Source organism: Lipophrys pholis (assembly GCF_963383615.2).
Source record: "Lipophrys pholis genome assembly, chromosome: 21".
Classification (NCBI taxonomy): domain Eukaryota; kingdom Metazoa; phylum Chordata; class Actinopteri; order Blenniiformes; family Blenniidae; genus Lipophrys; species Lipophrys pholis.
This window is the reverse complement of record NC_137649.1, coordinates 10,540,471-10,563,423: the sequence shown is the minus strand read 5'-3', so window position 1 is coordinate 10,563,423 and position 22,953 is coordinate 10,540,471. Positions and strand designations below refer to the sequence as shown.

Below are 22,953 nucleotides of genomic sequence, written 5' to 3'. Positions count from 1 at the left end.
TTGTCTTGACTCAGTTTTTTACATATTATTTGCCTATATATTATTAAAAGCATGATTCTTCTCTCTTCATGTGAACAATCGTGTGATGAATCCGGAACTCCCAAATTTTCGACAGCACTTAAACGCAACACCTCTCAGCAGGCAGGAGGACACACCCCTGCTTCACTAGCAGCGGAGACCCCATCGTCTGCCGGACCAGCCTGCTCTGCTATTGGTCCGTTTGTACGTCACTTAGAGAGCGGCGGCTCCTGATTGGTTGCTCTAATCCAGCGAAGCATCTGCGGCTCGCGCTGTGCCAGCTGTCCTCGCACACTCTGCTCGGTGCTGGGCAACGGGGAGAAGCTACTGCGGAGGAGAACCCGCTGACGGCGAGAAATCAGGTAATAAAAAGACAAAAAAATAAAAAAATACCAGAATAACATCCATTATCATCTTATATTTTTCATATTCCCAGAACAGGTCATGTATAAAACGGAATCCATTATAATGTTCATCTTTAGACTGCAATATGGTTGTTTCATGGTGATGAGGAATGGGCTCTGGTATGCCGTCAATTTTTCATTCGGATCAGTATATCGTCTTAACATCCCTCATCCACCTCTATAGCTCCAGATTTGTGTTTTTTTTCTCCTCCTGTTTGGATTAGCCTTCTCCTTTGTATTCAAGAGAACACAGTTTAATGCGTTTCACATAAATGTGTGCAGCATGCCAAACGATGGTGTTAAAATGGCATTATTTGCCTCTCAGTGACTAAATATAAGGTAAGGTGTGTGTGTGTGTGTGTGTGTGTGTGTGTGTGTGTGTGTGTGTGTGTGTGTGTGTGTGTGTGTGTGTGTGTGTGTGTGTGTGTGTGTGTGTGTGTGTGTGTGTGTGTGTGTGTGTGTGAGAGAGAGAGAGAGAGAGAGAGAGAGAGAGAGAGAGAGAGAGAGAGAGATACATGCCATCAGTGCTATAAGGCTGTATGTTCTGCATGAGTGTGTGTTGCCTCTTATGTAAGTCTGTTTTTTTTTCTCTTTGTAGGTTAGTCTCTGCTCTGTCAAATATATTGAGTTATGTTGATGATGATGAGGATGAGGATGAGGGTCTGTAATGGTGTAGATAAATGTATATTGTAGGCTGCATGCATGGTTGCATTTGATGTGAACAGGTGATTCTGAATTCCCGTTCCGCCTCTCTCGGTGAATGTGCAGGTTTCTACCGTCAACACATTTGTTCCGATTATGGGTTTGCAATGCTGAAGCTTTTCCCATCATTTGGTTTCAGGATCCTTATGGTGCTTTAGAGGGTCTTTAACATGCAGCACAGTCAGTTGCATACATTTGAAAGGATGCTGATTCGATAACGCAACCATTGACCAATGTCAAGCTCATGCAGGGGTGCAGCTGCTTTGGTGTTACACAGCAGAATATGGAGTTTGGATTACATTTTAGCCATAACTGTAATTTTATTGTAATTGATATACTCATTGGTAGATCTGGCAGTGTTGCAAAGCTTTGCATGTGTTTTCATATGCAAGGTGGATTGTTGGTACTTCAAATTCGCTCTGTCTGTCTGAAGTGCACTGCAGTCACATCCATCCTTCTTCCATAAAGCTTTATCCAAGTCAGGGTCGCGTGGCGCTGCAGCCAATGAAAGCTGACTATGGGCAAAGTCAGGGTATACCCTGGACATGCCTGCCAATCCATCCCAAGAGGACAAATACAGAGAGACAGAAAGTCACAGTCATACTGTGCGGCCATAATGCAGTTAAAGATATATGATTTCTAAAGGCAAGTCATCTATATTGTCCAGTAGTGACTTTAAAATAAACCACAGGTATCAACCGCAAAAGATCATTTCTGCTCATATGAAGCTTTAGTTTAGATCAAATGTTCAGTGAAAGTGTCTGACATATGTCAAGAAAAAGTCTATGTAGGCATTTGTAAGTGGCAGATTTCTCATGTTTGTCCGCACACATATATACTGTATGTAAAGCCACAATACATCTACTGTGCTGAGGTTAGTCCTCAGTGGGTCTTTGTCAAGTTGCTGAGTTCTCTGTGTCGTGAATGTGTGACCATGTTCATGTTATCATCTGGCTCATCACAACAAGTGCATGAAAAACTAAGACGTTAGTTGTACTGCAGAGGAGCCTGAATTTGTCAAGAGTTCTGTGGAAACAAATACACCAGCATTCGTCTATTCAACTACTAGAACTAACAGATCAGAAAAAAAAACAATCGATTGGATCTTGTGAAGAATTCCATTATTCTGCATTTTTCCCTCCCCGCAGTCCTGTTACCTGTTAGAGGAGCACAATCACCTCTTCATCATGGCCAGCAGAGTGAAAGCCAGTATGCATAATGAATACTTCGTAAACGATCGGAGCGGGTAGTCATGTTACACGGTCAGCAATTCATTGTCGGTCTCTGTTCCTATTGTGTTACTATGATTTCATCTTTATATCTGATTATGGTGAAGCAGTCAGACAGGTATTCCTGTTGGGGGCTGTCATTATTGAAAATGTTGTTTGACAAAGAAAGCAAATAGTATAATGGCTGAATAATAAACTCATCTTTTAACCGGGTGGCTGGCGGAGCCAACCGTGATCATCTCTGAGAAAGGCGATGGACAATGAGGTCAAACAACTTGTCCAAAATATATGTTAGAAAGTGTGTTATTATGGTTTTCTTTGATATGTACAAATCTGGAGCAGGCAAATCCTTCCAACACCCCCCCCCCCCCCCCCCCCCAGGCTCCCCAAGTGGGTATTAGATCTCAGATTAGAAACCACAGGTTGAATCTATCGCTTCAGTTATTCAGTTATCATAGAAACATACATCGACTAAACCTCAACTCAATTTCATTGTAATTTAATCACTTGAAGTCCCTCTAAACATGCACTTTTAATAGTGAAGAACAAGCAGCATATTTTGCCAAAATGGAGCATAAAGAATGGCTCCACAATATCAATATTCATAATATATGTATAACCCTGACATGAGTTATGTTTCCATGTATTTCTGCATGTTAACATATTTGGCCAATCACATGGAGCCGTACTGTCCTAGATCACATTGACAGGGGGTTATATTCATCATTTCAGTTTTACAACATGTCTAGTGAAGGTAGTGCGAGGAGTCAGAAGCAGAAATGCATAAAAATCTTGGAGAAATGACGAAAGACAACAAAGTCAATTACTGCTCTGCTCCTGTAAGGCTGCTGCTGGGAAATAAAGATGCACACATGATCACAAACGCACAAGGGTATCATCAACATATGGCCCAAGTAAGTTTTTGTTTATTAAGCCCAAGCTACTTCACCATTGCAACACATTTCATATAAAAACTCCAATACGCTTCAGGCTGGTCTCCTTCTTCACTTCATCCTACAAAACAAGAGATCTGCACTTTTGTTTCTGATGTTTTCTGAGGTGGGACACAATGATTCTATATGTTAGCGCCATCATGTGGATCTTAGATACCCACATTGAACGGATATAAAATGTGAAACTAGATGTAAAAGCTCTGGGACCAGATGGATTGATGAAAAAGACTTTTGGCTGTTTGACCGACGTCCCAATACAAAACGTGTTTAGTCTCTGCTCTGAATGGCCACAGCGGAGTGAAAAGCCTGCTGTCACGGACAGTGGCAAGACGCGACGAATCATACAAATGGGGTTAAGGGTGGAAGTAGTCTTTCCTCGAAGGCATTCACACTGGCACGACCGAGAATGATGGAGGAGACGAGTCCACTCCCCGAATCTTCTCTCGCCCGCTGTCATTGCTGAGCCTGTCAGGTGGTTCTGTTCAGAGGGTGGCAGACATCAGTGGGCACAGCTGATCACATATGGAGGGGGTGGGGTTGGGGGGGGGGGGGGGGGCTCTCATGCAACACTCACTTCTTCTGAAGCACGTTTATGACTTAAACCACTGCAAATGGGCCGAGGGAGCATCAGCGAGTTTTTAAACCTCTTATTATAATAACGCTTTTATGCAAGCCTGAAGATCTGGCTGCATTTCTTTTTAATGCATTTCTTTGTGTATTTAAAAAAAATCTCTCTTGTGCTGCCGAGCCTATATGGGCAGACTGTGAATGAAAGAAATTCTCTGTCAGGGTGTTCATATATCCTGATGGATGGTGGCGCTAAAAGGCAAACATGCTGATGCAACAAAATCGAAGGACTTCATCTGAGGTGCTGAAAATGTCACTGCGAGCTACTGAACGTACACCGAGGTGACTTATTTTTCCTCAGACATGTGAGGTCAAATAGGTCCCAGCAAAGGTCAAACCTCTGTGAGAAAATACAGGTAAAATCTAGATTTGTGATGACCAATGGAATTAAGGTAGACCTGCGTATGGTTTATAGAGAAATATAACAAGATGAGGGTGCATGAGGGGGCAGTAATCCTCTGAGTGATGGCCTAGTTAGCTGTTTGTTGAGTGTAGTTATTGTGTATTTATCTGTGTGTGATTCACTAATGGATCATTCATGCGTGGACTTCCAGTCTCACCCACAACTCTTTAACCCCCACTGTGTGTGTTTACCGTCTATTCTTATCTCCAAGGTGTAGTGAATTTGTCTGATGCACGTCGTTTTCTGTGCCGGCTTTTACACACATACACACGCACACACGCACACACACACACACACACACACACACACACACACACACACACACACACACACACACACACACACACACACACACACACACACACACACACACACACACACGCACACACGTATCACACGCTGCCCCACCCTGTGGCGATTACTCTCCAGATCAAGCAGAACTCAGCAGCTGTCTGCTCCTTTCTTCTCACTTTACAGCACACATCAACACTCGCACACGTCCATGCCACACATGTAGCCTGCAACAAGAACAGAACTGGACATCTGAGGACGGCAGCAGCGAATAGTCGACGAAGAAACAGCTTCGTAGCAACACCATTTCAAAAAAACCTTCAACTAAAACGTCCTTGCAAAGATAGGACAATGAGCAACAAAAAAGACATTAAACAAAGGAAGTGTTAATGTAATTTTATTTATTTTTGACCAGTTTTCTCTCAAATAATGTGTTTTTGTGTATTTCTTGCATGTTCCTCCAGCATGTCCTGGATGTCCGAGCACCTAGACTGTCGAATGCCTAACGTGGACGTTCATTTGCTTTGCCTGTCTTATGAATGTGTGTGACATTGTGATGACGGTACATTAAGTCTGAACTGATCTGGGCTGCTGCTCCTCATTCATTAGTAATTAGGACCCCCTTCAGAAAGGCTGACTGCATGGAGAGTGGAGGGAAATTAGGGTGTGTGACTCACTGTGCTGAGTTCTGACCATAAGGTGTGTACATGTGTGCATGTGTGTGTGTGCGTTTGTGTGTGTTGAAGCAGCTGGTTCTGGGGTTTGTGAGAAACGCTGCCTAGTGTGCGTGTGTGTGTGTGTGTGTGTGTGTGTGTGTGTGTGTGTGTGTGTGTGTGTGTGTGTGTGTGTGTGTGTGTGTGTGTGTGTGTGTGCGTGTGTGTGTGTGTGTGTGTGTGTGGGTGTGTGTGTGTGTGTTACTGTACCTGCTATGACACAGCAGAAAGAGAACACACACACACACACACACACACACACACACACACACACACACACGCAGTTCTATCTTTGCGGGGCTTTTTCACTGATAAGCAAACTGACTGATTAATAGGACGAAAATATTTAATGCAATAGTTCGTCACTTTCAGAGTTTCATTGTGATGAAAAATCATAGTCTAGACAATTATCCACTCAGGTGGAAAAACCTTTAACAGAGGGTCTCGTGGCAGAAGCCATCCGACGTGTGTATTACTGTACAGAATACATGAAATCTGGCAGATGGCAGAGAGATGGCTGGAGGACCTGCTGTGTGTAGTTCTGCTGTTAAAAGTGTCACTGTGCAGCGCATCAATTATATAAGTTGACTCCAATTTCCTTTGGATTTGCAGTCTTCACAAAGCCTGCAGTGTCCAGCGCAGAAGTCTGTTTAGTCAGCGTTCCCATTCCCACACGCACAGTCAGTCGTCTGTGTGGGTTCAAACTCAACTGGAAAACAGGAACAACCTCGCCTTGTAAATATCAGTTGTGGAGGAATGAATGTTCACCCTGAATGTCTACTATTTTCTTTCTCATAGTTACTCATTTACTGTCATTTTCTTGGGTTTGCAGGTAAAGCAATCCTCTGACGAATGAAAAATGATAGACTTCTACTGTGATGGTTTAGGGACTAGACTGAAAGATCAACCCCCGCCTAAACACATGTCAAATAAATGCATGTGATTGAACGGGTATCATTCGGTGCTTTTCTTTTGAAGCAGGTTTGCATTTGGCACAAGCCTTTGAAGACATTTAACTCAATGAAGTTGTCAGTTTGTGCAGCAGGATGGAGCCAGGGCTTGATTTGATACTGAGCCTGGACGAGCTGCCCCCGGCTGTTCTTTCCACTGTGTAGTTAGGTTTTGGTCAGAGCTGGTGGCTGAACGGATATCGCATGTTTGTTCCCCACAAGTGATTGAGGTTGAGCATCAGTGGGTAATTACATAACTATTTTACGTAACGCGTTTGATTCGTCAAAAAACCAAATCTGTAGAAAATAAACTCATCTTTGATGCGTAAATCACATTTGAACAGTAAACAAGTCATACATTAGTTAACAGACCATTTTATCACATATATGTTATATTTAGGACCTTTGAAAGTCACAAATTCAGATCCAACATGTAAACATTAGTTCAGCTTTTTGTTTTGTGTGATATTATGGACTAAACTGACTTAGTCCTGAAAGTGCCTGGAGAAACACCCAGGCTACAAGTCCCCAGAGAGCTGCTGCTACCAATTAGTTTTATCGTGAATATCATCACAGACCATTAATTGGGAAACTCTCTGGTCCGTTAAAGAAGTGTTGTAAATAACAATTGCTAGTCTTAGTTTCTTCAAACATGCATCCATCCAACTATTCCTCCATGATCCAATATTATTTCTGGAGTACTACGTTGGTACAAATCAGCACCAGTGAAGGTTCGAGGGTCAGGCAGGGAAAGCAGGTATTTAAAATGTCAGAAACAATAATTAGTAGCTCTTGTTTCGCTTTCACTACCGGCAGAATTTGTCTCAGTGTGTTAGTATGCCTCACCATACCATGACATGCCAGGATTGTGTGTTTCTGTGTTGCTCTTGTAGCTTTTATTCTCTCTCTCTCTCTCTCTCTCTCTCTCTCTCTCTCTCTCTCTCTCTCTCTCTCTCTCTCTCTCTCTCTCTCTCTCTCTCTCTCTCTCTCTCTCTCTCTCTCTCTCTCCCGCTCTCTCAGCTGAAAGCCCTCCAGTTTCCATCTCCTGGGAAACCAGTCTTTTATTTAGTCGGTCAGGCCTTTAGGGCTCTGCGTTCCATACTGCACACCCCTCCACCGCCATGTTTACTACCAACATCTTCATCTTTCATCTCCGCACAATCCTCCACTTTCACTCCTCTTCCGTCCATGGACTCATCTCTCCCTGTAAGCAAATTTTAGCCTCCAAATCTTTTCTCTCTTCGTTATTCTTTTCACCCCCCCCCCCCCACCCCACCCCCCCACCCCACCGCCAACCCCCAGCCTCACCCCTTTCTTCCTCTCTCTCTATTCTCCTCCATCGCTTTGAGTTGATTCTCTGTGACTGGGAGGCCATTGTGTCCCGCCATCAAACACATTGCATCCAGCCATCCATGCAGAATACACACAGAGAAATGTTTGTACGAGAACCCCTTAGTTTTGTTGATCCTCTCCTCTTCGATTTACTCAACCGGCTCCCCCACTAATAATCTGCAAGTATCAGACATAAAACCAACATGTTCTGGAATCCACATGGCCAAGAAAGGACTTTTCTAGTCTTTTCGCGTACTTTTGAAATGAATTCAGACTGTTTGTCATCTTTGAATTAGAACCCAGCGGAGCTCACTGTTACAGCTATTTAAAAAAAATGTAAACCGTTTTTCAGAAAACCAACGTGAAGGAGTCCGTGAAAGAAAGAAACATCGCTATGAGTATTGTAACGCACCCTAAAATTACCATAGCCAGAACTAATCATTATGCACAACCACCATCGGGCATTCATTTTGTAAAGTGCTCACACAGCAGAACTGCCTGGAATTAGGTTATCTAGAAGCCTCATGATATCTTTAACAATCGCTCCAAATCAGGGGTGTCAAACTCACAAATTTGGCCTCATAGTTACTTTGAAAGCACACATGTTACATTGCAAAAAGGTCTGGGAAAATGCTTTTATATGCTTTTAAATATTGGTAATCCAAAGCAGTTACTCCCATCTCGGATATTGGAGCTGCTCACTGAACAGGTACTCTATGAACTTTACGAAACGTCCGCTTTTCATGAGCCCTCACGGAACTCTGGGGATCTGGCATATTCCCACGGACACTGTAACAGAGCTGTAAATTATAGATCCACCACTTAATATTTCATAGATGGAGCTGATACACGAAAGGCGAAGAAGCAGTTTTCTGCTCTGCTGAGACAAACGTATAGTATACATGTCAGGAACTCGAACATGTAACTCAGCACAAAGTGCAGTAAAGATTGAAAGATTGGTCGGGATGACGTGTCTCTAGGTGCTCAGACCCTGACCACCCTGCTTTTACTGTGGAAATGGCTATTGTTAGGGAGGTTTTTAAAAAACAAACAATCTACAACATTTACCGCTGTCTTTCCAAATGCAAAAATGCAAAAATAAATATGAACACGGACATGATGGGGCAGTACCGCCTGTGGTGCATGAACAATACCTAAATATTCTACCATGGCAACATGATGGAACATTGAAATTTACTCTGAATGATAAGCAGACTGGACATGACAATATATTGAAAAGAGCTTCATCACATCTTACTCATATGTGCCGTCTCCTTCATCTGTACAGTTTGATAAAGACTTTGAATACCTTTTGCTTTTCTTTTAGGACAATGGCTGCTAACACGGGATCCATGCGTATCCTCATTAAGGGAGGGAAGGTGGTCAATGACGACTTCACCCACGAAGCGGATGTCTACATTGAGAATGGCATCATACAGCAGGTAAACCTACACACTTCAATGTTTTGTATTTTTCCAGAAGCAAATGTTATGGATTCAACTTAAAGCTCTATTTAATTCACTCACATATAGACACTGACTGTCCAGTATGTCCCCAGCTGTTGGTGTGACTCACTTTTTACAATTACATAAAGGAGAATGAGCCGCTTGGTGAACTCGATGGCTCTACACGATGATAGTGAGCACTATAATTAGCTCTCAGGACGTTGCCATGGCGATAAGCATCGGTTTATGTCAAGAGAGTGTATTTGACTCACAAACCTGGAAAAAGCTGAGCTGTGAACGCGAGAACACTCCACTGCCATCACACAAAAAACCCTTGTCGACTTCCATCCTGGCAGCAGTTTTTATTAATGGGTTGACTAATTTTGTGAGCAGCCTGCAGAGTTTGTCTTAGAAATACCAGTCAGTACAAACACATTCTACTTCATCAGGAACTTAATGATAACTAGTCCATTGTGTTTATCAGTACCTTTGAAATAGCTCTCAAACTCCAAAAAGTTGATAACACCTAAATCATCCAGACAGGAATAAAAGACCAGACGAGATGAGACAAGACTAGGACAGAAGGTTAGAAAGAAACATGAGACAGGCTGAGAAGCAATACGAAAGTAGACTGAAGGCACTGCTTGTGTAAAGCGACCAGCCATAACATTACAACCTCTGATACTTGATTGTCTCGTTGTTCAAGGCATGTGTTTGTAGGTGGGATGTTTTAAGTCCAAATGAACATTTCATCCTGAAAGTTGTTCTGTTGAAAGCAGGTACCTGGGATTCCAGCGAGTCTGACAAAGCCCAAATGGCTGGATGACTGACTAGGAGCGCCTCCAAAACCTTGGATCTTATGCCGTGGACAACATGTATCAGACATATATTCTTCAGAAAACATAAACATACAACAATTTCCCAATATTTCCAGTTATTGTTGCCAATGTAGCTTTCTTTTAACAATGACACCGCGAGATACTTCCACTTGAATGCAGTTTTTTATATGTAACATATACGTCCACTTTGGAGGGTAAAATTGCTTTGCAAAAAAGACACTAGTTATTAAAGTTGTGTACATTATTGTGTTTCTGTCCTTTGTGGCAGGTTGGAAAGGAGCTCATGATACCAGGTGGAGCGAAGGTGATCGACGCCTCTGGAAAACTGGTGTTACCAGGAGGAATCGACACCAGCGTACATCTGCAGCAGACATTCATGAACGCCAGTATCCAGGACGACTTCTACAGCGGGACCAAGGTACACACACACACACACACACACACACACACACAGATGCACACAGGGCTTTGCTATGACTCGGCTTGTCAGCATGCTTGTGATTTAGCACATTTAGGGCCCAGGAACAGCTGTCATGCAGTCACGCTCAGACATATTTTCTCTCTGTCTCGCGCTCTCTGTCATGGCTCCAGTCAAATACTCACCTCTGCTCTTGGCTTCATTCATTCATCAAGACTAATGATCACATGTGTGTTCTCAGACTGCTCCTATAGGTTGCAAACAGCTGTCAGTAGTCCCTAGCTGAGGCAATGACACACACACACACACACACACACACACACACACACACACACACACACACACACACACACACACACACACACACACACACACACACACACACACACACACGCGCACACTCAGCTGTTTGTTGCTTTCCTTTGGATGCTCTGCATATTTTCCACAGTTGCACAGATCTGCCGAGACTCAGAGAAGAGAAGATGATTTGATAATGAGATGACTTAACGTCTCAAAAGAAAAAGCCCGGTTGTCGCCTGCATGTTTTGGGGGCTGTGTCGATCTGTTTGTGTCACCGTTGCCTGGCGCATGCTGTGTCACTTGGAAACTGTCACTCTAAATAGTTCAAGCTCGGAGCAAATAGGCATGCTAAAAGTTCCATCAACAACAATTGTGTTTGATGTAAAAAAAAAAAGTTGATGACTTATTGACTTCATCATTCTGATATCAGGGTTTAATTACAATAGTTACTTCATTTTTTATTCATATTTGAGTCATTGGCTCTTTCAAAACTGTTCTCCTGTGGTTTGTTGGTTTTGAAGTAAGACCTTTTTTCTCCACAAGGGCAGTTTACTTTAGAAATATGGATTTGAAGGGATTTGTTTGGATTCTAATGCCTCTTAACTTTAACCTTTCACACTTTTCACCTTTAACACTAGGTGTTATATCATGAATTGACTGCTAGATGACGATTTAGTCTTGTATGTTATATTGTTTTATACAATTGTCAGCAAATAATAACTTGACAAAGCCACAGGGTGTTTTTGAAGATTGGACAATAGTTTCTGGCTATGTCAAGAGGTTGAACATACAAAGATTCGCTGAGGTAATGATCTTTTAAAATTCCAACCTAAACAGTTGCTTGTTAGGTTAATCGGTGTCTCTGAACCGGTATGAATGTTTGTGATTTTCTCTTTCGTGGTCATTTACGAGTGGCTTGTCCAGGTTGTAACCTGCTTCCACCCAAAGTCTGCAGCGATTAGCTGAAGCTCCTGGGTGTAGAAGACGGATCAGCCAAAAAAGCCTCTATGAATTTCACACAAAATGGCCCTACCGTCACATTTACTCACTTCTACGTATTAGAAATGTCTCCAATTACTGGATGATTACCTGGAGATTTGTGTGTGTGTGTGTGTGTGTGTGTGTGTGTGTGTGTGTGTGTGTGTGTGTGTGTGTGTGTGTGTGTGTGTGTGTGTGTGTGTGTGTGTGTGTGTGGGGGAGGGATTTTGTGGCGGATGATATTAAGTGCTCAGTGAATTACAGCCTGAGTTTATTGTGATGCTGACTGAAATGTGGTGAGAGGAATTTGGGGAGGGTTGAATTGTTCGTATGCCAGTTTTCCCCCCAGTCACCACCACCCCACTCACTGCCTTTGCTGCCATAGCAACCAACCCCCACTTCCAGTATTTAAATGCCTGTGTGTGTGTGTGTGTGTGTGTGTGTGTGTGTGTGTGTGTGTGTGTGTGTGTGTGTGTGTGTGTGTGTGTGTGTGTGTGTGTGAGGTAACGTGCATGTGCGATGGCAGCATTGTGTGGTCCCTATGGTGATGGCGTTACTGCAGCAACGGCTCTTGTGCAGTCGTGATGAACCCCAAAACTATTTCGCTCCACATCGTCCTCCGGCCCTCCCACTGTTTTGTAACAGTCTCCTCCTCTCTTCCTCTCCACTGCATCCTCTCTCCTAAATACAAACTGGAGGTTGATTTAGAACAACAGGGTTCACTGGTGGAAAATAAAGCCAAAGATCATGCTATTAGACTGCAGATGATTTGCTTAGACATTTGGGAGATTGTTTCTGGCAAATAGAGAGGACCACTGTTTTGGATGATTTGAATTACAAACTGAAGGCATCTCATTTCACTCTACTGGCCACCGCAGCATCAGTCCTTTTATATGCTCAAGAACTAAAGTATTCTTTATAGGAGTGTTGTCTTTACTGCAAGCCAATGATCAATTCACTTCCCTGACATGCCACAGTCCTATTAAACCCTGCACACTGAAATCATAAGGAGGGAGGGTGAAGGGAGTGGAGGGAACAAGTTGAGGTGTTGAGCTTTGATGTGAAGGTGTGAGCGTTGCTGATTGAGGCTGATCAGAGAGCTGCGGTGGTAATCTGGGTGACAGTGATATCCTCCCCCGGAGTGCGACATACAGATCCCCCCTCATCCCCTCACATCAGTCATGTCTCACTTTCAGAGTCTCCCCTTTTACCCCCTCTTCCACATGGACACCCAATGGAGCTTAATGTTCTCATCTGACCTATTTTTGTCTTCTCTTGGTTCATTGGTTCTTGAGAGCAAATGGTTTTACAGTGATGACACAGTTAATCACCCCCACATTGTCAGGCACCCAGTAAATCCTTAAAATGTGTTCATGCTCTCAAAAACCAGTTCTACTTTGTGGATTTTTTTTCCATTATTTAACTAAAATGATGTTTGTATTTTACTTTCCATTTGGTTTACTGAAACGCTATCAAATGAAATGATTAATTGCTTCATCACACACACACAAGCACACACAATATTTTCCACCTGCTCTCCACCCCCCACCCCCACCCCATTGTCTGTTTTACTTTCTCTCCAGGAGATTATCCTCACAGTAGGGGTTGGGGGTCTTTAATAGAGTGGAGGATTCATGTTAAAGACTGTTTGGGGTTTATGTGTCGCTCCTGATTTCAGCTTTGCTCTCAGTGGTCAGTGATAGGTTGAAGCGTCAAAAGAAAGGGAGTACAGTATGGAACTAAGATGTTTATGTTTATTGACAATATCAAATCTTTCATGGGTGCAACGTATATACTCAACTCTACTGCTCATTCTCCAAACGCATGATCTTAATATGGATTAAGTGGCAGCATTAACAAGAGAAATAAACAGGACTGATTCTGCAGGCTGCATATGCCTGTCTCATATACTGAGCCATGCCAGTCCTCTGCCCTCTCACCTCAGGGCCAGAACGTTGTGAGGTCATTTCCAGGACAGGCGTGAAGTTTGCATGTTTTCCATACGTGTGAACGTGAGTGTGTGTGCTGGTCTGTCTCTCTGTATTTGTCCTGTGAAGGACTGGTGACCTGTCCAGGAGGAAGGATGGGCTCCGTCGCCCCTCCACTATAAAAGATGAATGGATAAACAGCATTTCGGAAAGTATCGCAATATTACCAATAAAGGATGTTTCAACAAAGAAATAAGCTACCAAACACCAATTACCTTAGTTTTTGTTCTTGAATTATTTAGGTGTGGGGCAGAACCAGCTCTCTGCTCTGAGCTTGGTCTTGTTTCTTCTTTATCTGCCGCACTCTCACCTCATCAGAACACCACAGACTTGCTATGTTATGTACCAGATGATTTAGATATTTTTTTTTGCTCTCTAGAGCAGAATTGTAATTTAGAGCAATCTAAAATGGGATGTTTGTAAGGCGAATGCCTACAAAGACGACACAGAGCTGGACAAACAGCATTTCATCTATCAGACAGCATTTTCATCCCTGCTTGTCACAGAGTCTAATTTTGCCGGTGAAGTCGTCTGGCCTTTGAAAATGCTCAGTCATTCTGTTCAGAACAAGGTAGATGCAGATGGATCCATGAAGAACATGTTTCTTTGCTTTTCTCTGCTCCACATCCTTCTGCAACATTCAATGCTCACTCAAGCTTTTTTTTTTTTTTTTTTTAAGAAGTGTACGGGCAGTATATTTTAATGTAGGCCATGCCGACAGACAGCCTAAATCCTTCAATCCCCAGCTGTGTGTACGCTGGTCTCACACACACTTACATGCACATACATGCATAAAGTGACAGTGATCAATGACACACACACACACACACACACACACACACACACACACACACACACACACACACACACACACACACACACACACACACACACACACACACACACACACACACACACACACACACACACACACACACACACACACACACACACCCACACAGAGTGCTGATACTGCAGACGGTTCAGACTGGTTTCTATGGTGATGAAATTCCTGATAGCTCAATGGCTCGTGTAGATGTCGCTCACTAATGAATGACCCCGCCTCCGTCTGCAGCACGTCTGGAGTCAGGAGGAATGCCTCCCTCCATGCAGGTGCAGACGTGTTTAAACTACTCATGTTTCATTGCAGTCAAGTTGTTAAAATGATGGAGATCCGATCACTTCACTTCCTGTTGTATATATTTGTGAACGTCGCTGTGTCCTGTCAGTCCCCAGTGCAATGTTTCCGTTAGAGTAAGACAGAGGAGATGCTGAATGGGCGACTGCAGGAGGATGGGGAGGCTGGCTTCATGTGACAGGCATGGTTGAGCAGTATCTGTTGTCATGGTAACACAAAAGTCAATTTACCGTCCAGCCGAGTCACCGATCCTATCAATTCATCTGTTTGCTCGTATTTTCCTCCATACTTTTTATTCAACTTAAGCGTTCTCTTTTCTACACTCTCCCATTTGTCGACAATGAATTCATCATCATCTCTGTCTTCTCTCTTGACCGTTGTCATGACTGCAGTCATAAAGATTCTGTGAAAATAACGCATGTTGTCATTTTGGATTGTGTTCGTTTTGTTCTAATGACACTGTTTCAAATCCAGTGAACAGCAGTCAAGAAGCAGAGTTTTTAAATGAACCTTAACTGCAGTGCATGAGTGACGTTTTATGTGTGAATGACTTGGTACAATCAGTGAATAGGGGACCATAAGATGAAGAGTCTGCCTTTCATGAGGAAGGCCCATTGTTACCAGACAAACAAGAGTCTTTGTGTTTCACACTACAGTCGTTGTCCTCTTTTCTAATCCGTTTCTGTCTTCTCCTCCCCGGCCTTCCATTTTCTATATCCTCCTCTTCCTTAAATGCTCCCTCCCTCACCCCTTCTTACTCACCCAGGCGGCTCTGATGGGTGGTACCACCATGGTGATGGGCATGGTCCTACCAGAACAACACTGCTCCCTGCTGGACGCCTACGAGAACTGCCGAGCTCTGGCCGACGCAAAGGCCTGCTGCGACTACGCCCTCCATGTCGGGGTGACCTGGTGGGGACCAAAGGTAGGTCCCAAACAGGTGACCCTGAAAGATCCAGAAACACTTTGAAAGCAAATGTCATTCTTTAGCTTATTGCCTCACACATTTTCATCATTGTTGAATGAAGCAACCAAACCACATTCATATATGGGTGAAGTGTGTGATGACCTAGATTAAACCTTACGGGAAGTAGGTTAACGCACATGCTCAGTGGGCACGTTAGGCAGACTGTATGAGTCAACTCATTCACCCTATGGCTCTACTGTCTGCACGGGATCATCTGCTGATGTGTGTGTGTGTGTGTGTGCCACATCTCATTACATAGTGCAAAATGTGTACCACCACAATGTTGCACCACTGCTTAACTAGTAGTTAAGAGCATGGCAGCTTGAACTCCAGCTGCAGATTATTTGCACTGTTAATTACCAATTCAATCCTTATTCAATTTAAGGGCTGACTCTGAACTCCCTGACCTCTAAATGATGCTGAACATCAGCTTGTCTTCACAGCCATCTCAGAATCAAAGATATTTTAATTATGATTTTACAAATCAAAGAACACAGTAAATCTCAGTAAATATGGGCAGTTTCTGCACGAGAAATCATTGAAATGTCCTATTTTCTCCTACAGTTTGCTATTTACAGAAAACTTTCAGCAATAGCTCTTCACATTTTAATGAAGGAAGATATACTTTAAATATCTCTTTGTATAAACTTGTTTATAATTTTATTTTGAGAATGCAGTTAAAATGTTTATCCAATAGACAAAGACAATTTTGAAATGCCTTAAAATATCAAAAAATAGACACTTTGTTGAATATTAAATTACCATGTGTCACCTAATATTTTATTTCACTCAAACTTTGCTCTTCTCAGTAATACTGTACCAAGACAATGATGTCCATAAATCCTTTCCATGAATGACATTCCCCCCTCATTTACTGTTATACAGTTAGATTATTTTAGGTTGTAAAGATTGCTTGAGTGCTGTTCAGTTTTCTTTGACTGCTACAAGATTTCATTGAACTAAATACATTTCCTATGTCGTCTCTCTGGGACTGTGATGTTTGCCAATGTAAATGCAATGTGATCCCATTCTGGAGGCTTTCCAAGCTCATTTCATGCCCCATATAACACACAAACAGTTTCTCTTTCACTCCACACCCACATTTCCACATCCATTTCTTTTTGTCTATCACAGTTTACTGGCTATCTATGCCAATCTAAGTCAAAGCCTAGTGAGTCACTCGTCCTGATGACCTCTGACCTTTGACCTGTGATCAGGTGCGCAGTGAGATGGAGACCCTCGTGAGGGAGCATGGGGTGAACTCATTCCAAATGTTCATGGCCTACAAAGACATGATGATGCTACGTGACTGTGAGCTCTACCAGACGCTGCAGACCTGTAAGGACATCGGGGCCATCGCGCGTGTCCACGCTGAGAACGGAGAGCTGGTAGCTGAGGTGCGCAGCATCCACAGTAATACATTCATTTCATTTAATGGTAAATAAATGAATAATGAATAGCAAATGTGGCACAGATTTTTTTCAAACGAATCCTTTTTTGAATGTACAATCATGAATAACTGTGATTTGATTGTTGTGGCAGATTTGAAGAGAGCTGATTTGTAAATGCTGAGGAAATATAATATTGTTGTGTTTGTGTTAGGGCGCCAAAGAAGCAATGGATTTGGGTATCACTGGACCAGAGGGAATAGAAGTCAGTCGACCAGAGGAGGTAAGTTCATGCTGGAGCTTTTTTTTTTATTATTATTAAAATCTTGATAAACAAGAAATTAGAAATTAAAATGTAAAAAATTCTTGAAGGAGGAATATAACTTTTTTCTTTAAGATTTTCACCACTAATATGTTGATGTTTCTGATGTCAAACTGATCTGTGAACTTGTCGTCTGTAGCTTGAGTCTGAGGCCACACACAGAGCCATTACCATCGCCAACCGGGTAAAAACATTTTGAAAATAGAATCTCCTGTCCGTCTGCTTTCATTGATAAATACCTGCATTGATTGGTGAGCTGTTAATACATGTATGATTGCAGGCCCGATGCCCAATCTACCTGGTGAACGTGTCCAGCATGTCTGCTGGAGACATGATTGCAGCTGCTAAGATGCAGGGTGAGTTACTGGCCCCAAAACAAAAACAAACTGAAGACGCAGACGATACATATTGTTCTCCTTATATTTTGTTTGTTTAGGTAAGGTGGTCCACGCAGAGACCACTGTAGCTCACGCAGTGCTGAATGGGATGCAGTATTACCACCAGGACTGGGCTCACGCTGCTGCCCACGTCATCGTCCCTCCTCTCCGTCTAGACCCAAACACACCGAGCTACCTCATGGGCCTGCTGGGCAAGTAAGCGAGCTGCATTCAGATCAGTACTCTACACCCGTTGTTAAACTGTAATCTAAATGTTTGGTACTGACGTGGATAGACGGATAGACATTCAGAACTGAGGGTGTATCTCTTGTTTCCAGTGACACTCTGAGTGTCGTGGCCTCAGAGCACCGTCCGTTCAGCACCAAGCAGAGAGCTCTGGGTAAAGAGGACTTCACTAAGATCCCTCACGGAGTGGCTGGAGTCCAGGACAGGATGAGTGTCATCTGGGAGAGAGGAGTGGTAGGTTCACAATCACACATTTATACTCTTGCAAGGGTTATTGATCATATTAACATGGTAACAAATAATATTAAAGCTTCTCAAGGCAACTTTAGTGGCTGCCGGTGAATAACAGGGAGATCTTTTTCAGTGTAATCTTTGCCGGTAATCCCTCCAGGTTTCAGGGAAAATGGATGAGAACCGTTTTGTAGCGGTGACCAGCTCTAATGCTGCAAAGATCTACAACCTGTACCCACGCAAAGGCCGCATCATCCCCGGGGCTGATGCTGATGTCGTGGTCTGGGATCCAGATGCAGCAAGGTACAGACTCATATTAGATATCCTGTGAGAAACTGCATTCATTCTACGGTTTTAACTTTTACTACCCAATTTAGGTCTAGGAACACACACAGACCTGTGTATGATTTTCTGTTTGTGCGTGCAGGACGATCTCTGTGAGCACTCAAGTGCAGGGTGGAGATTTCAATCTGTACGAGGGGCTGCGTTGCCACGGCGTCCCTCTGGTCACCATCAGCCGCGGACGTTTGGTTTGTGAGAACGGCGTGTTCATGTGCGCAGAGGGGTCTGGAAAGTTTTATCCACAACGCACCTTCCCGGACTATCTCTATAAGAAGATGGTCCAGAGAGAAAAGGTGCATTCGCTGTGTTTCTGTCTTCCGTTTGCTTTGTATATTAGTTGTTAATGTGAAAATGAACCATCCAGCAAAAAATGAACGTGCAAAGAAGTAAGAACATGCAAACACGCAGAAAGCGTCGTACAATCCCAACCCAGACTCTAAGCAGGCACCTCCGTGCTCTGAAGCATACTTCAGTATTTTCTTCCATGTTAAAAGTTTCCCTAAAAGGTGAAGTAGTTATGGCAGGACAGCAAGACTCCTGCTGCGCTCTGCTTCGTCAGCAGACAGCTGACCTCCAGCAAACACTCTCATCATGCTGTTTCTTGTTCCACTGATGTGACAGCCTATAAAAAGGATTTAATGCTTGTGCTCCCTTCGTTCGCTGACACTGTTATTCTGCAGAAGCATTTTCCGTCCTGCCCAGCTTCTTCACATTTCTGCCGGTTCACTGTATATCCACTGAAAGAGTCATTGACTACTGTATTTTATACAGGTTATTTATTGTGCGCATCCACAGGTGCAAGATATTGTTAGTCTGCTTTTGAAAGCTCCTTTACATAAGAAACGTGCTGATCAGATCAAATAAATGTGAAATCAGATTATTCAGTTAAACATTTAAGCAGCAGCAGCAGAAACAGCACGAAGGGTAAATAGCATTAAAAACATGTTCTCAGTTCAGTTTATTAGATGGGTTGTGGACTATATCTTTTGAAGTATCTAAAACTAAATAACGGTGTGAATTATGGAGTCTTTTCTCAATATTCTTTTCAAACCTTTTTTATTTTGCAAGTATTTGTTACGGTACTCAAAAACAAAACCCTCCCTGGACAAATTAAACAATGCTCTTAATATTAAGGTCCTTTTTACATTTACATTTCCAGAGATTGCATTGATTTATTTGTTAATTTGGCACTAAATACATTTGTTACTTATTATCCAGCCTCAAGTTATATTTGACAGTAACATCCTATAACAGTGACCTTCAATTGTATTAAAACATCTATCTTAGTTGTAATAGTTGTGGAAATGGAAACCTCTTTTGAAGACATAAGTAAGTGTCGCAAGGCTATGTTCACTGAATTAAAGGCAATTTAGAGCAACTATTTAATCTCAATTGCTTATATTTGGCCTTTGGGAAGAAATCAAAGTACCCAGGTAAAAACCAATTGGAAGAACATGCAAACTCCCCACAGAAAGGCCCTGAACTGGATTTGAACCAAGATTGTCTTCTTGTGATTCGAAGCACTTCAAAACCAAGCCGCTGGAATATTATATAAATGAGTACAACTGAGTTTGCCATGAACATGAATTGCTCATCGTTTTTTCCCCGTGTGTCAGACTCAGGGCTATAAAATGGTCGACAGGGATCCGTACTCTGGCGATGTGGCCAAGGTTGCAAACGCCATGAAGAAGGAGCTCGGTCTGGGTCCCATCGATGGAGAGACACCCACCAAAACCTGTGCTCGAATCCATCAGGGCGTCAGAGACCTCCATGAGTCCTCCTTTAGCCTGTCAGGTAGGACCACTTACACCACCTCTAACTGTAAAGTTATAGTGTCTTAGAACAGTTTTAAAACCTACTCTGTGTGCTTTCACTGTCAGGGTCTCAGGTCGATGATCACATCCCTAAAAGGTCCTCGGCTCGGATCCTGGCCCCTCCCGGCGGGCGCTCCAGTGGGATCTGGTAATCTGTTCCTGTGCTGGAGCTCCGACCATCCAAGCCTCCATGTTTTTGTATATTTCTGAGCAACCAGGAAAACTGCACTGATTTTCTATCACAGGATTTTAATCAAGAGGGGAAACATTTAAGCATATTTCTTTGATTGGTGAAGAGATAACTGATGATCAGTGACTCAGCAGAGTGACGGCTTCTAATCTAATTGGAGTGACTGACCATAATAATTACACGAGAGTGAAGGGCTATCTCTGTAATCAAAATGTTTTGCCAAATTCAAGCTGATCGTACTAACATTGATGAAGTCTGCTCATTATCACCCTGCTTGTATCTCCTGAAGAAACACAAACTGTGACAGATCAAAACCAGTACAGTTTTTAATGGTTTGAACTGAAGTGATGTTGACCAAGTTATTTAAAAAAAAAAAAGGAAAAAAAGAAGAAGTAGAACTGGATTCAGTGAAGTATCTATTAAACCCTTGTCACGCACACAAACGTACGGTACACTGTAGACACCATAGCTTTAGACTCATATGAAGATGTGTGTGGATTCTCTTTGTGATTAAACCGCCCACTGCACTGCGGGCTCCTCTAACAGTGTTTTTTGTTTCCAATGGACAAACTGTGCTGTGTGGTGATGAAATCCAACTGCTTTTAACACCATGCAATTCTTGCTGCTACACTCTCTAAACCGACTCCATCCATCCATCCATTCTTATGATTCACTGCCTCTGACTGACACACACCCCTGAAACGTCCCCGTCTCACCTGTGCTGGAAGCGGGTCTGGACACCGAGTTACGGATTGTAAAACTGACCGCACAACAGCTAAATTTCGGCCCTTCTGTCGGCATATCTGTGGAATCTGTACACCTTTCATAGCGTCTGGCTGGTCTGTGTTTTGATGAAGAGAAAGTGCGTGATTTAAAGATCACGGAAGCAAAGATTATAATGAAGAGGAAAGGTTAAATGTTAAGGATGGAATAGAATTTCTTTATTTATTCCAGGAGGAAGTTCTTTAAGAAAGATATGAGGTAAGATGTCGTAGCTTTTTTGCGATGTTTGGCACATATGGAGGTTTAGTGGGTTGACTGCTCATGTCAATTGTGGCCAATGTCAAAACCTGAGCTTCGCCACATGTCTGAGGAAGAAGGTCAGGCTTTGGACGACTATGAATCTACGTAGTAATCTCTTCTCGGTCGTCTCTGTATGGTTAGCTACACATTTCAGCAATACAGTGATGCAGTGGTCAAATTACGGGTGCTTGATGTAACATATCGGCAGGCTGAAAATACACCACAAAAGAGGGTGGAAGGTGTTTAAATTAGTCAAGATAAATATATTGAATTGTGTTGTTTGTCTGTTTATGAATACCCGTTCTTCAACATATCACTGAATAAACATAATTATTGATCAAATGAGCATTAGTACACCTTACACCAAGCTAGCTATACGTAGATTTGATAAATGAGGTCTCAGACTGTCCTGAGCAAGTTGACATGGCTGAGCATCTTGCAGGCTGCATTTCAAAAGAAAACGTTGTTGTGTGCAGGTAAATGAGTTGCTATTAGAGCAGTGTGTCTCCACGGAGCAGGAAGATTGAGCTGCACAGACTGAAGAAATCCACTGATCCTTTCACCTCCTGACAATGTCTCATTCCTGCCTAGCAGTATTATATTTATACATGATCACGTCTTATTGTTTGTGTAATTGATATAATCAGGATGTTTGGGTTTCTTTTGTTCTTTTTCTGTTTTTGTTTTTTATGAAAGGGATAAATGTGCCATTGTGAATCACCTGTGCCACACGGACACCCATGCATGAGAAGCACCACATGAGCAAGAGTTGGAGGAGCACAGCCTCCCCTCAACACCACAGGTTCACAAAAACTGGTGCTGTTTTTCTACGATTCACTCAGTTATTTTATTGTTGGATGGTTTTGTTGTTTTGAAGGCGCTGTGGCTGCTCAGTGGCTGTGTGTGTTTGTAGATTCTTGTTGTGTTGGACAGTGAACCTGTTGAATCTATATGTGGCTGCTTGTTTCTTACCACAAGAATAACAGCAAAAGAATAAAAATGAAAAAAAAAAAATCTCAATTCTTTTTGTGTCACTCTTTTGTGTGTGTGTGAGTTGTGGTCACTTATATTTTGGGGATATAAAGGATTATATATATAGTTATATAGAGATAACTGGTGAAACATAAACGTGACTTTGGACTGCGGAAGGAACACAAACAAACACTGCAGACACAGGTAGAAAATGCAAATTACAAAATGCAAATAGGGGCAGTCTGTGAGGGAAACAAGATGTTACTTCAGTACTTGTATACGTTTTATAGTGACAAAATAAACACGCTCTGTTACTTAATGACTAAATGTGCTACTTCAGACATGAAAGTTAC

General features: G+C 42.6%; 1 protein-coding gene across 1 annotated transcript; it reads left to right on the top strand.

Annotated features, from left to right (window-relative positions):
- The first annotated feature begins 307 nt into the window (after window positions 1–307).
- On the top strand, window positions 308–22,615 carry LOC308126824 (dihydropyrimidinase-related protein 5-like). The gene is made up of 14 exons (XM_080491475.1): window positions 308–380; window positions 8,950–9,064; window positions 10,175–10,324; window positions 15,495–15,653; window positions 16,913–17,092; window positions 17,298–17,366; window positions 17,545–17,589; window positions 17,686–17,761; window positions 17,842–17,998; window positions 18,121–18,262; window positions 18,420–18,562; window positions 18,687–18,894; window positions 20,218–20,395; window positions 20,482–22,615. Exons 2-14 carry the CDS (start codon window positions 8,954–8,956, stop codon window positions 20,565–20,567), a joined length of 1,704 nt encoding a protein of 567 aa, XP_080347601.1. The 5' UTR covers window positions 308–380; window positions 8,950–8,953; the 3' UTR covers window positions 20,568–22,615.
- Window positions 22,616–22,953: the final 338 nt, after the last annotated feature.

Excerpts from the sequence above, each read along its gene's own strand:
- LOC308126824 (XM_080491475.1), top strand. The coding sequence starts at position 8,954 with ATGGCTGCTAACACGGGATCCATGCGTATCCTCATTAAGGGAGGGAAG. Across the intron at positions 15,654-16,912 it reads TGACCTGGTGGGGACCAAAG|GTGCGCAGTGAGATGGAGAC; the intron begins GTAGGTCCCAAA and ends ACCTGTGATCAG. Across the intron at positions 18,263-18,419 it reads TCATCTGGGAGAGAGGAGTG|GTTTCAGGGAAAATGGATGA; the intron begins GTAGGTTCACAA and ends TAATCCCTCCAG.